The 14515-nt window shown below is 47.2% G+C and overlaps 2 protein-coding genes across 3 annotated transcripts in view; one reads left to right on the plus strand and one right to left on the minus strand.

Moving 5' to 3' along the window:
* LOC308313636 (nuclear factor 7, ovary-like) overlaps positions 1-14515 on the plus strand; it is a 283858-nt gene that overhangs the window by 144124 nt on the left and 125219 nt on the right. The gene's annotated exons all lie outside the window — the stretch shown is intronic.
* The window catches only part of rfx7b (regulatory factor X7b), a 28768-nt gene that overhangs the window by 11665 nt on the left and 2588 nt on the right, over positions 1-14515 (minus strand). The window contains exons 3-15 of one of the 2 annotated variants that reach the window (XM_080760852.1): positions 13547-13629; positions 11852-11890; positions 11623-11745; positions 10633-10749; positions 9696-9780; positions 8282-8492; positions 7315-7664; positions 6188-6447; positions 5171-5347; positions 2674-3085; positions 1925-2254; positions 817-1188; positions 53-511 (exon numbers count right to left, since the gene is read on the minus strand). In XM_080760852.1, the coding sequence (XP_080616978.1) occupies positions 53-511; positions 817-1188; positions 1925-2254; positions 2674-3085; positions 5171-5347; positions 6188-6447; positions 7315-7664; positions 8282-8492; positions 9696-9780; positions 10633-10749; positions 11623-11745; positions 11852-11890; positions 13547-13629 (3018 nt within the window). Of the gene's footprint in view, positions 1-52; positions 512-816; positions 1189-1924; positions 2255-2673; positions 3086-5170; positions 5348-6187; positions 6448-7314; positions 7665-8281; positions 8493-9695; positions 9781-10632; positions 10750-11622; positions 11746-11851; positions 11891-13546; positions 13630-14515 lie in introns of those variants that run through there. The other variant, XM_080760853.1, reaches the window with a different exon arrangement.

Below are 14515 nucleotides of genomic sequence, written 5' to 3' on the forward strand. Positions count from 1 at the left end.
TATTATATGATACAATATATACAATTATACACGTGCTAACGTGCTAACGTACCTTATCGGGGTGCGTAGCCATGGGTCTCTGCATGGGCTTGACAGGGCTGCTAGACACCACGCTAGCGTCATGGTATCCCGTCATGCTGGAGTTGATGGGCGTGAAGGCGAAGGGGTTGCGACACTCCACCGGGCTGGGGGGCACGCTGCCCCCGCAGCTCGACAGCGGGGTGCCCATGGGCGTGTGGCGGTCCACGGGCGTCAGCGGGGCGAAGCCACCGTGGCCCCCCAGCCCCGTCATCTCCGAGGTGGGGGTGGGGGTGGGCGTGGGGGTGGGGGTGGGCGTGGGGGTGGGGGTCTGCACCGGGGTGGTGCTGCTGTGGGCCGAGGGGTAGAAGGACGACGGCCCCCCGGCCCCCTGGTGGTGGTGGGCGCCCAGCATGGAGACGCCCACCGTTCCCCCCCCTGCACCCCCGAGAGACATGCTGTCCACACAGCTGCTGAACAGAGGCTGTAGACCCTGGTGGAGAACAGAGGGATTACACCTGATGTTTATAGAGTAGACCCGTGCAACTGAATGCTATTTTCTTTAAATCGTGGGAAAATGTGCCTCAAATTTGGAATATATTCTTTCAGAACAAATGTTTTTAACTCAAATCTTTACAACATATTTTCAGATGGGGGGGTCTCGGAGGCCAATTACAGATAATGTTTGGGGTCCTTCACATGAAATATTGAGTGATACAGGCCTAGGAAACAAAAGTATTCCAGAAAACTGTCAGGATTTAGAAGACATTTCAGGCCTAAATGGGTTAAAACGCTTGCCTTGAGCTTCATCTGCTCCTCCATCTGCACCAGCTCCTCCACGATGCTGTCCTGCGTCATGTCGTCATCGTTGAAGGGAAAGTAGTCCATGCTGGGCTGAGAGCCGGCCGAGAAGTCCACCATGTCCTGGTGGCTGAGACCCAGCTGGACCGACCCCGAGGCAGAGTCCTGGTGGCTGAGACCCAGCTGGACCGACCCCGAGGCAGAGTCCTGGTGGCTGAGACCCAGCTGGACCGACCCCGAGGCAGAGTCCGAGTCCTGGTGAGCCAGACCCAGCTGGACCGACCCCGAGGCAGAGTCTGAGGCCACAGCCTGCTTCTGTTCTGCTGGACTCTGCTGGCTGAACGCCTGGCTCTGCTCCCATATTGTGCTCTTTATGACAGAAACAGCAGATATATAGATCTTTAATTAAGACAGGTATTGTTTAAATATTATGGACTCAAAGGGCCGCTACGGACGGCTGCAATTCCAAACTGGCCCTCGTAAAATCTGAATCCCCCCCCCCCCCCCACCACTTTTTCCCCCTCACTGTATAATATGTTTCTTTTCCCCTTTATGATGAATTCCTGTTCTGTTCTTTTGGCTAAATAGTGTCTATTTGTACGTCTCTAAATGTTTTGATGAATTGAACAAGGTGGACCCTCTTGTAAACAAGTGTAATGCTTTATGGTGTCGTCCACTCACAGTTAACGAAATGTAGTACTGTAATTCTGCAAAAACTGTTAATAAATATTTCAATCAATCAATCAAAAGACTAGTATGAAAATTCCCTACTGCTGGCCTGCTCGCTTTGCCTAAAAAAATGGTAACTAAAAAATACGGGGAAGCAGCTTTTTGCTTCTAGGGGCCGACGGCATGGAACAAACTCCCACTGTACCTTCGTCAGGCAGCCTCTGTAGACATTTTTAAAGCTCAGCTCAAGACCCACTTCTACAACATTGCTTTTAATTGATCTTTTATTTTTTGTTATTCATGTCCTCACTGTATTGTATTGTTTTTTAATGTCTTTGCCTTGCTTTTCTTTTTTTTCTCCATTGCTCTGTAAAGCACAATAAAGTTGTATGATTATTATTATTATTATTATTATTACCCTGATCCGCTGGCATACCTTCAGGTCGGCCATGACGGAGACCTCCTGTGCTCCTGAGTTGGGTGGTAAGGCGGCGCGAGGGGCCCCGCTGAGGGGGGCCCCCCCGCTGAGGACAGGGGGTGCGCTCAGGGGGGCCCCCCTCAGAGAGGGAACACTCAGGGGGGCTCCACTCATCGCTGCAGTGCCGGGGGGGTCCGCGCCGACAGCGGGGGGTCCGACTCCCCGCCGCTCCTCGGAGGAGGAGGAGGAGGCGGCGGCTTTGACCTCGGCGTGGTGCGTGGTGAGCGGCGAGTCGGACAGCGCCAGGATGTGCGTGGTGGGGGGGAAGGCCAGGTGTTTCACCGTCACCTGGCACCAGAAAACAGCAACGTTTTCCAAGAGCTTTTTCCCTCCAAAATATCCCCTAACCTTTAACCCCCTGTATGCTGCTATAAGGACTCCTGTCTCTCAATGAACTAATGGTGCTTTTTAATGTATTTGTTTTTAAAAGTGGATTTTAGATTTAGATTTTAATAGTATTTTAGCTCTTTTAACTAGCATACTAAAAGCCAGTGACACAACATTTCGTTCTCTTATGCATGAATAATAATAAAGCTATGTATCTACCTTGCATTAATAATAATAATAAAGCTATGTATCTACCTTGCATTAATAATAATAATAAAGCTATGTATCTACCTTGCATTAATAATAATAATAATAATAAAGCTATGTATCTACCTTGTCTTATGCATTAATAATAATAATAATAATAATAATGTCTCTACCTTGCAGGGAGCGCTCTCCGGACGCTGGCCCCCGGACGGAGTCCCCGGGCGGGGGGACCTCTTCGCCGTCGTCATGGCGGCGGACACGAGCGAGGCCCCTCCCCCTCCCCCCAGAGGCTGCTGGGAGATGAAGACGCGCTTCACGGGGATGACGTGTGGCTCCGCCGCCGAGCCCGTGCTGCCGCCGCGCTTCCTGGGGCTCCGCGCGTCCGAACAGACGGAGGGCGTGGCCGAGGAGGAGGGCGTGGCCCCCCGGTGGTGATTGTCGACCGTCAGGTACAACGTGCCGCCGTCGTGACAGTTACTGTGACCGCCGTCCAGCATGGAGGAGGCGGAGTCACCTTTCACCTTCCCCCCCACGGGGAACTTGACCAGGAAGGTGGGCTCGCTGGCCGCTCGGAACTTTGTCACCCTGTCAATCATCATCATCATAATAATGATTAAATATCATTAAGACACCTTTTATGAAGGAGTCACAAAGTGCTTTAACAGAGAGACATATATAAAAACATAGCAAGGAAGCACACAATAGAATAAAACACATTGTCAATAATACACAAAATCACAACAATAACAGAAGAAATCAATAAAAAAATCACAAATCACAAATGGGTAGGGGGTTGAATGCAGCTTTGTAAAAATAAGGAGTGATTTAAAACGCAGCACAGACTCGGCTAGCCTGATCTCTGGGGGCGGGGCATTCCAGAGAGTCGGTGCACGGATAGCGAATGCCCGGTCGCCTACAGTTTTTTTTGCAGCCTGATTCTTTTGATAGATGCCGGATGAACGTAGGTCGCGGGCTGGCTCGTAGGGGACGAGTAGGTCAGATATGTCAGAGTCCGGATCTAGCTTTGAAGGTGAATAACACTCGGGTGTTGTTGTGTCTCTGTAGAAGCGTTCATATCCCAAACGAAGCGTTTGCTGAAGTCAGAAATGACCAACAGAAACATGGGCATTACGATCAGAACCATGGAGAGAAATGACCAACAGAAACATGGGCATTACGATCAGAACCATGGAGAGCATTACGATCAGAACCAGGAGAGCAGCCGTAGATTTAGAGTTATGAGCAACTTGTGTCGGCAAGGAAGGGTTTTTGGCCTTTTCTTCCTTAGCCCCTTTCCGCGCACGCTCGAACACGGTCTAGGATCGCTGAAGGAAAGGCCAAAAAATATATTTAAAAAGAATATATCAATTTAAAAATACCTTAAACTAAACACGTCAGAAAACTGTGGTTTTGATTCTAAACACCTGTATACAAGTCATTAGCATAATTAGTATTAAAGGGACATTTCATCTGCTTTTTTCACAATTTCTGAAATCGTTTTGAATTTTTAAACATTTGATTCATAACATTTAATTCATACAGACAGAATGGAAAAGATTATGACGATTGTACAGAATATAATCCACCAATAAGATGATCTGAAATCAGGCGAGTCTCACCTGTCCTATTTGGCCCCTCCCCCTTCTCGTTAGTCTCACCTGTCCTTTTGGCCCCTCCCCCTTCTCTTTAGTCTCACCTGTCCTTTTGGCCCCTCCCCCTTCTCGTTAGTATCACCTGTCCGCTTTGGCCCCTCCCCCTTCTCGTTAGTCTCACCTGTCCACTTTGGCCCCTCCCCCTTCTAGTTGGCCCCTCCCCCCTTCTCGTTAGTCTCACCTGTCCTCATTGGCCCCTCCCCCCTTCTCGTTAGTCTCACCTGTCCACTTTGGCCCCTCCCCCTTCTAGTTGGCCCCTCCCCCCTTCTCGTTAGTCTCACCTGTCCTCTTTGGCCCCTCCCCCGTTCTCGTTAGTCTCACCTGTCCTCTTTGGCCCCTCCCCCCTTCTCGTTAGTCTCACCTGTCCTCTTTGGCCCCTCCCCCCTTCTCGTTAGTCTCACCTGTCCTCTTTGGCCCCTCCCCCCTTCTCGTTAGTCTCACCTGTCCTCTTTGGCCCCTCCCCCCTTCTCGTTAGTCTCACCTGTCCTCTTTGGCCCCTCCCCCCTTCTCGTTAGTCTCACCTGTCCTCTTTGGCCCCTCCCCCCTTCTCGTTAGTCTCACCTGTCCTCTTTGGCCCCTCCCCCCTTCTCGTTAGTCTCACCTGTCCTCTTTGGCCCCTCCCCCCTTCTCGTTAGTCTCACCTGTCCTCTTTGGCCCCTCCCCCCTTCTCGTTAGTCTCACCTGTCCTCTTTGGCCCCTCCCCCCTTCTCTTTAGTCTCACCTGTCCTTTTGGCCCCTCCTCCTTCTCGTTAGTATCACCTGTCCGCTTTGGCCCCTCCCCCTTCTCGTTAGTCTCACCTGTCCACTTTGGCCCCTCCCCCTTCTAGTTGGCCCCTCCCCCCTTATCGTTAGTCTCACCTGTCCTCTTTGGCCCCTCCCCCCTTCTCGTTAGTCTCACCTGTCCACTTTGGCCCCTCCCCCTTCTAGTTGGCCCCTCCCCCCTTCTCGTTAGTCTCACCTGTCCACTTTGGCCCCTCCCCCTTCTAGTTGGCCCCTCCCCCCTTCTCGTTAGTCTCACCTGTCCTCTTTGGCCCTCTCGTTAGCGTCGCCGGCGTCGTGCTGGTGGTGGGCGTGGCTCCTAGGGGGCGTGGCCTCGTCCGAGCTGGAGGCGTGCCTCAGCTGCGACGCTCCGCCCCCAGAGGGCGCCAAAGAGATGGCGGTCATCTTCACCACGTTGACCGACGCCTTGATGGGGCTGTCAATCAAATCAAATCACAGTTGATGGGGCTGTCAATCAAATCAAATCACAGTTAATGGGGCTGTCAATCAAATCAAATCAAAAGTTAATGGGGCTGTCAATCAAATCAAATCACAGTTAATGGGGCTGTCAATCAAATCAAATCACAGTTAATGGGGCTGTCAATCAAATCAAATCACAGTTGATGGGGCTGTCAATCAAATCAAATCACAGTTGATGGGGCTGTCAATCAAATCAAATCACAGTTGATGGGGCTGTCAATCAAATCAAATCACAGTTAATGGGGCTGTCAATCAAATCAAATCACAGTTGATGGGGCTGTCAATCAAATCAAATCACAGTTAATGGGGCTGTCAATCAAATCAAATCACAGTTAATGGGGCTGTCAATCAAATCAAATCACAGTTAATGGGGCTGTCAATCAAATCAAATCACAGTTAATGGGGCTGTCAATCAAATCAAATCACAGTTAATGGGGCTGTCAATCAAATCAAATCACAGTTAATGGGGCTGTCAATCAAATCAAATCACAGTTAATGGGGCTGTCAATCAAATCAAATCACAGTTAATGGGGCTGTCAATCAAATCAAAAGTTAATGGGGCTGTCAATCAAATCAAATCACAGTTAATGGGGCTGTCAATCAAATCAAAAGTTAATGGGGCTGTCAATCAAATCAAATCAAATCAACAGTTGATGGGGCTGTCAATCAAATCAAATCACCAGTTAATGGGGCTGTCAATCAAATCAAATCACAGTTAATGGGGCTGTCAATCAAATCAAATCAACAGTTGATGGGGCTGTCAATCAAATCAAATCAACAGTTAATTGGGCTGTACCTGTTGGTGATCAGCAGGGTGGGGGGGGAGCGCAGAGTGATGGCGCCGGTGGCCGAGGGCTTGGGCAGGATCTGGGCGTAGCGGTGTCGGGCCAGCCGGTCGCCCACCGGGCTGGCGCTGATGTTCTGGGGCGCTTTGGACCCGGACGGCTTCAGGGCCGTCTGGGTCGTCGTCACCACCTGGAAGTTCACCGGGACCACCTTGCCCTCGGCCCCGCCCACCGGGCCGGGGGAGGTCATCAGCTGCCTGCTCCTCTGCACCTATCAGAGGACAGGATTTAGATATTATATATATGAGAGGAAACCTCATAACTCCATTTGTGAGGTCTTTGATTTTGTTTTCATAAATCGATGCTACTGAACACCCATTACGTCTGTGTGTTGTTATGGACATATTGAACCAATGGAAACACCCTTTACGTCTGTGTGTTGTTATGGACATATTGAACCAATGGAAACACCCTTTACGTCTGTGTGTGTTAGGGACATATTGAACCAATGGAAACACCCTTTACGTCTGTGTGTTGTTATGGACATATTGAACCAATGGAAACACCCTTTACGTCTGTGTGTGTTAGGGACATATTGAACCAATGGAAACACCCTTTACGTCTGTGTGTGTTATGGACATATTGAACCAATGGAAACACCCTTTACGTCTGTGTGTGTTAGGGACATATTGAACCAATGGAAACACCCTTTACGTCTGTGTGTTGTTATGGACATATTGAACCAATGGAAACACCCTTTACGTCTGTGTGTGTTAGGGACATATTGAACCAATGGAAACACCCTTTACGTCTGTGTGTTGTTATGGACATATTGAACCAATGGAAACACCCTTTACGTCTGTGTGTTGTTATGGACATATTGAACCAATGGAAACACCCTTTACGTCTGTGTGTTGTTATGGACATATTGAACCAATGGAAACACCCTTAAGTCTGTGTGTTGTTATGGACATATTGAACCAATGGAAACACCCTTTACGGTCAGACGTCATGCGTACCGTTATGGGTCAGACGTACCATTATGGGGCTGGGGTCAGAGGTCATGTGTACCTTTATGGGTCTGGGGTCAGAGGTCATGTGTACCGTTATGGGTCTGGGGGTCAGAGGTCAGACGTACCGTTATGGGGCTGGGGACGGCCGCCACCACGATGCCGATGGTGGTGGGCTGCGGCGACAGCAGCTGGGCGGTGGGGGCGGGGCTGGGAGCGTGGGGCGTGCCCACCTCGGGGGGGCGTGGCTGGGGGTGTGGCTTGGCGTGGGGGTCGCAGGTCGGCGGCGGGGGGGGCGAGCCCACCAGGACCTTCTGCTCCTGCTGCTTCTTCTGGATCTTCCTCTGGAGCTGCTGTTTGGCGTCCGACGAGGAGGAGGAGGGGGAGGGGGAGGGGAGGGTCTTCATCTGAGGCTGGAAGGAGCTGGAGTCCGACGTGGTGGGAACGAAGGCGGAGGCCGGGGTGGGGGTCTTCAGACCTAGTGGTTTAGAATTAAGCCACCAGAGGTCTCAGGTTACCAATTTAGGCATTTAGCAGCAAATACCGGGTATTTTACACTGGCTGGGGGCGTAGGCAGACCCGAGGCGCAGCGGAGGGTCTTCTACCCCCCCAGCCAGTGTAAAATACCCGGTAAGCTGGGGGGCCTCGAGTGGCTTATTGCTTTTCTAAAACAGTTACAAACATATAGCAATATAAACCTAATAAAACTATTGAATTCACAAAAGTAGCTACGCTTTGCGCCACCAGAGCGAGCGAGCCACATCAATTCCTTGTTGTGCTCGGCAAGTAGCCTATGTGACGGGAGAATAGCGCTTGATGTCTTTACGGGGCTGCCTGGAGCCACACAGTCTCAGTCGTATGAGCCGGGCGGTGCTTATAGACGCCCGCACGGCATGTGTTTGTAAAGCAATCAAGCGCTCCCCTTCCCCAGTACAGCTGGAATCAGACGGTGGAATGTACACCGGTCACGTGACGGTAACCAGCCAATCAGAATCAAGTATTGCGAGTTGCGACTACCCGTTTTAGAAGAACTAGTTAATACACATAATAACACCCGGGGTGGGGGTCTTCAGAATAACTAGGTGTAACACTGACCCCCGGTGGGCGTCCCCGTCATCACAGTGAGCGCCGCCATGCTCTTGGTTCCGATGTAGTGCGAGTTGAGCAGGAAGCGGGCCAGGTCCTCCACGTGGTCGAACTGCCTGCTGAGGACCTTCTGGGCCCATTCACACACCAGGCCGCACGCCGCCGAGCGCATGGAGTCCTCTGCACTGGGAGACTGACCAGACGCCTCCATCAGGTCACACTGGGAACACACACACACACACACACACACAGACACATGAGTAAAACACCATTCACACACACATTCATACACCTTTACATAGACTGTGCATTACGTTCACCCATTCACACACATACATTCACACACCTTTACATAGATTGTGCATTACATTCATCCATTCACACACACATTCATACACCTGTACATATATTGTGCATTACATTCACCCATTCACACACATTCATCCCCCCTTACATATATTGTGCATTACATTCACCCATTCACACACCTTTACATAGATTGTGCATTACATTCACCCATTCACACACATTCATCCCCCCTTACATAGATTGTGCATTACATTCACCCATTCACACACCTTTACATAGACTGTGCATTACATTCACCCATTCACACACATACATTCACACACCTTTACATAGACTGTGCATTACATTCACCCATTCACACACATACATTCACACACCTTTACATAGATTGTGCATTGCATTCACCCATTCACATTCACACACCTTTACATAGATTGTGCATTACATTCACCCATTCACACACATTCATACACCTTTACATAGATTGGTGCATTACATTCACCCATTCACACACATTCATACACCTTTACATAGATTGGTGCATTACATTCACCCATTCACACACATTCACACACCTTTACATAGATTGTGCATTGCATTCACCCATTCACATTCACACACCTTTACATAGATTGTGCATTACATTCACCCATTCACACACATTCACACACCTTTACATAGATTGTGCATTACATTCACCCATTCACACACATTCACACACCTTTACATAGATTGTGCATTACATTCACCCATTCACACACATTCACACACCTTTACATAGATGGTGCATTACATTCACCCATTCATACAGCGATTGCGGCGGAAACCATGCAAGGTACCAACCAGCACATCGGGAGCAATTTGGGGTTCAGTGTCTTTGCCCAAGGACACTTCGACATGTAGACAGGAGGAGGAGCCGGGATTCGAACCGCCGACCCATGGATCATTGGACGACCTGCTCTACCTCCTGAGCCACACACACACACACACACACACACACACACACACACACACACACACACACACACACACACACACACACACACACACACACACACACACACACACACACACACACACACACACACACACACACACACACACAGGGACTCACCCCGTCTCCAGATTTCTGCAGGTCGAGGTTGGGCAGCGACGGCATGTGAACGAACGCCTTCTTCCTCAAACCGCTGTAGCAGTACGTGGTCACCGATTGGTTAAGATTTAATAACTATAACATTATGTACCATAACCATTCAAGCCTCAAGAGGAGCCTGCGGCACCACCAAGGGCAAGGTGGAGCCTGCGGAACCGTTGCGGCTCGAGAATCCACCATCCCTGAATAAAGTGCCTGGTGCTGGTGGGAGTCTGGTGCAACGCACAGGTCCTGGTCCTGGTGAGAGCAGGAGTGGACCTGGTGAGACGTAGGAGGGGCCCGGACAGGAGTCAACCCACAGAGCCTATAGTCCTTCAATGCGCCAGAATGGTACCTCCCAGTCCCGGCAGAGTAATTCAGGAGGAACGGATTGTGTGACCCTGGTTTCTCCCTAATGGGACTTATCGAGGGTAGCTATACTGGGACATAAGTCAGGACTTGATCACCCCGGCTGTGTCACCTGAGTGAGGGGTATGATGTTGGGAGACCCGAAACCCGGATGACCTCTGGATACATCACTGAGGATACGTCCCAGGTGACCTTGAGATACATCACTGAGGATACGTCCCAGGTGATGACCTCAGGATACATCACTGAGGATACGTCCCAGGTGATGACCTCAGGATACATCACTGAGGATACGTCCCAGGTGATGACCTCAGGATACATCACTGAGGATACGTCCCAGGTGCATCCATGTATGTATTTTGAATTAGACTTCCCTCTCATGCCATGATGTCATTATAAACATATAAATAAACATAAATAAAGGATATTTAGATTTCCCTCTCATGCCCAGTCATTATAAACATATGAATAAACATAAATAAAGTATATTTAGACTTCCCTCTCATGCCCAGTCATTATAAACATATGAATAAACATAAATAAAGGATATTTAGACTTCCCTCTCATGCCCAGTCTCCGGGCCTTCATGTTGGGGAAAACGTTCTTCATAATCTTCCCAAAGTCAGCAGCGCTCAGAGGATTGTAGCCCAGATTGTCACAGTAGCTCCTGTTAGTGGAAACAACATTATTAATATGAATATTATTAATATTATTATTATTGTTATTATTGTCTCCACCAGGCCGAAGGCCGTCCGTCCGTCCGTCCGTCCGTCTGTCCGTGTGTGTGCGCGCGAGCGCGCGTCCGTGTGTGTTTGTCCCTGTGTGTGTGTGTGTGTGTGTGTGTGTGTGTGTGTGTGTTGTTTGTGTGTGTGCACGTGTGCGTCCGTCCGTCCGTCTGTGTACAAGCTAATCATCGGCACCGTTAACCCGGTCGATGCCAAACTTTGCACACACTCCCTGGATGCCAACGATGAACCTCTGCCCCAAATTTTCCAGAACGGCCTGTTATAGCGCCACCAGGAGGCCGACCTTTGAAAAACACTTTTTTTAAATTATATTACTCCTCCAGATTCTGTCCAAAAATCGTTACACAGTATCTCTATAGTCATGTATTCAAGACGGATCTGTCAGATGTTTCATATTCCATCCTGATTGGCTAACATTGGCTTTCAAAGTTTGCGGGATTGGACCGTTTTGAACAAAAAGCCTCAAATCATGAACGCATCGCAGACCTCCTGCTTGGGTAGAGAGGTCTCGGGGTGTATTTAAAGACCTCCTGCTTGGGTAGAGAGGTCTCGGGGTGTATTTAAAGACCTCCTGCTTGGGTAGAGAGGTCTCGGGGTGTATTTAAAGACCTCCTGCTTGGGTAGAGAGGTCTCGGGGTGTATTTAAAGACCTCCTGCTTGGGTAGAGAGGTCTCGGGGTGTATTTAAAGACCTCCTGCTTGGGTAGAGAGGTCTCGGGGTGTATTTAAACCTACTTGTACTCATCATAAACCTCCTGCTTGGGTAGAGAGGTCTCGGGGTGTATTTAAACCTACTTGTACTCATCATAAACCTCCTGCTTGGGCAGAGAGGTTTCGGGGTGCTCCTCCAGGTGGTTCCGGATCCAGTTGAAAGCGTACATCTGCTGAGTCCGACTGGACGACATGGAGGTCTGGTCGCTACGGCAACACAGCACACACACACACAGCTGTGTCAGTACCAACAATGATAATGATAATAACAATGACAATGACAATAATAATAATAATAATGAAGTGTAGGTACCATAGTCCAGGTGTAGTGGACCCTCTCTGAGTCTCAGCCCTGATGGGAGGGAGAGACAATTAACCCATGTAGACATGTATTTATCAAACATTTTCATGTAAAGGACAATTTATTGTCAACTACTTCCATGAGAGGGAGAGAGGTGGTGGAGTTAGTTGCTTTAGCAGACAGTTTGAGGGTCCAACGGAGTTAAGAGGTTACTACGTCGGTTCAATATATTCGAAACAACACACGTAAAGTGTTCAATAGCACTGATTTATGAAACAACACACAGACGTAAAGGGTGTTCAATAGCACTGATTTATGAAACAACACACAGACGTAAAGGGTGTTCAATAGCACTGATTTATGAAACAACACACAGACGTAAAGTGTTCAATAGCACTGATTTATGAAACAACACACAGACGTAATGTGTTCAATAGCACTGATTTATGAAACAACACACACACGTAAAGTGTTCAATAGCACTGATTTATGAAACAACACACACACGTAAAGTGTTCAATAGCACTGATTTATGAAACAACACACAGACGTAAAGTGTTCAATAGCACTGATTTATGAAACAACACACGTAAAGTGTTCAATAGCACTGATTTATGAAACAACACACGTAAAGTGTTCAATAGCACTGATTTATGAAACAACACACAGACGTAAAGTGTTCAATAGCACTGATTTATGAAACAACACACGTAAAGTGTTCAATAGCACTGATTTATGAAACAACACACGTAAAGTGTTCAATAGCACTGATTTATGAAACAACACACGTAAAGTGTTCAATAGCACTGATTTATGAAACAACACACAGACGTAAAGTGTTCAATAGCACTGATTTATGCCAAAAGATTTAAAACCTCAGAAATTGAGTTATAGGGTTTCCTCCCGACAGAAGTAAAGATTTGAGTTAAAAATGTTCGCTCTGACAGACATAGACTGTATATACATATATACTATAATATATTCAAAGATTTTCGCCACATTTTCACGTTTTTTCTAAAAAAGCAGAGCTAAAAGCTCATTGTAGATCTTCTATTTTTCAATAGCTAAAGTAAAACATAATGCTTAAAACAGACACACACACACACACACACACACATGCACACCATATTCACAGTCCAGCTTTAAAAACAGAGAGATGTGTTTGGGGTGAGCGGTGAGTCTCTTACCACCGCGGCTCAGTGACATCATGTTGTAGTTTTAGTAAAAACAGAGAGGTGTGTTTGGGTGAGCGGTGAGTCTCTTACCACCGCGGCTCAGTGACGTCATGTTGTAGTTTTAGTAAAAACAGAGAGGTGTGTTTGGGTGAGTGGTGAGTCTCTTACCACCGCGGCTCAGTGACGTCATGTTGTAGTTTTAGTAAAAACAGAGAGGTGTGTTTGGGTGAGCGGTGAGTCTCTTACCACCGCGGCTCAGTGACGTCATGTTGTAGTTTTAGTCAAAACAGAGAGGTGTGTTTGGGGTGAGCGGTGAGTCTCTTACCACCGCGGCTCAGTGACGTCATGTTGTAGTTTTAGTAAAAACTGGACTATGAACAGGCCTTAAAGGTCCGTCCAGACCTCTAGTTGAACCAGAAGCTAATATAAATATAAACATTACCTCTAGTTTAATATAAATTATAAACATTACCTCTTGTTTAATATAAATTATAAACATTACATCTTGTTTAATATAAATTATAAACATTACCTCTTGTCGTTGCCTGATGGACCAGAAGGCAACTTAAGGTAGAGGTAGAGTTTTTCGATGTCTGTAAACTTCTCAACATCTTGCTGTAAAGACAAAACATTGTGTTATTATATTTTATTATATTATATTATATATACTGTTATATATTAAATAAGCTGTAAAGACAAAACATTGTGTTTCATCAGTATCACATCTTGCTGTAAAGACAATGTGTTATTATATTATATATATATATACACAGTATACTGTTATATATTAAATAAGCTGTAAAGAGAAAACATTTGTTAAATGAGTATAACCGCATAAAGAACATGATGGTAATTACACTAGTAATTAATCGCTCATCATGCCAGTATCGGCTTTTGTGATAACGGTTTCTAATTCTCAAAAGGTACGTTTAATTGAATATATGTTTATGTTGTGGCTACGTCTTTTTCCAGAACGGACAACATTATAATAATAATGCTCCACACGTCCCAAACTCTTCTCCCTTCTGGCTCCAAAACTGTGGAATGCACTTCCCATTGCAGTCAGAACTGCAGCATCACTCCCAATCTTCCGCCGTAGTCTGAAAACCCACCTTTTCAGACTCCATCATGGCCCATAGCACTTACCCCACCCCCTTAGATAGCATTTATGTAGACTTAGATAGCATTTGATACAGACTTATAGCATGTTATGTAGACAGCACTATAATTGCATTGTATATAGTCATAGCACGTCATGGTACATATGTATAGCATAGTAGTACATATGTATAGTTTATATGTATAGTTTCATTATATAGATATTCCACTGTTACTTTCTTAGCTTACGCATGTTTCTTGATGTATTCCCATGCTTTTTTGTTCTTGCTTAATATAAGTCGCTCTGGATTAAGAGCGTCTGCTAAATGCCTAAATTGTAAATTGTAAATTATAAATCTGTCACTCTGTCTGTCTGTCTGTCTGTCTGTCTGTCTGTCTGTCT

The sequence above is a fragment of the Protomyctophum bolini genome, assembly GCF_963924005.1.
Source record: "Protomyctophum bolini genome assembly, chromosome: 4".
Lineage (NCBI taxonomy): Eukaryota > Metazoa > Chordata > Actinopteri > Myctophiformes > Myctophidae > Protomyctophum > Protomyctophum bolini.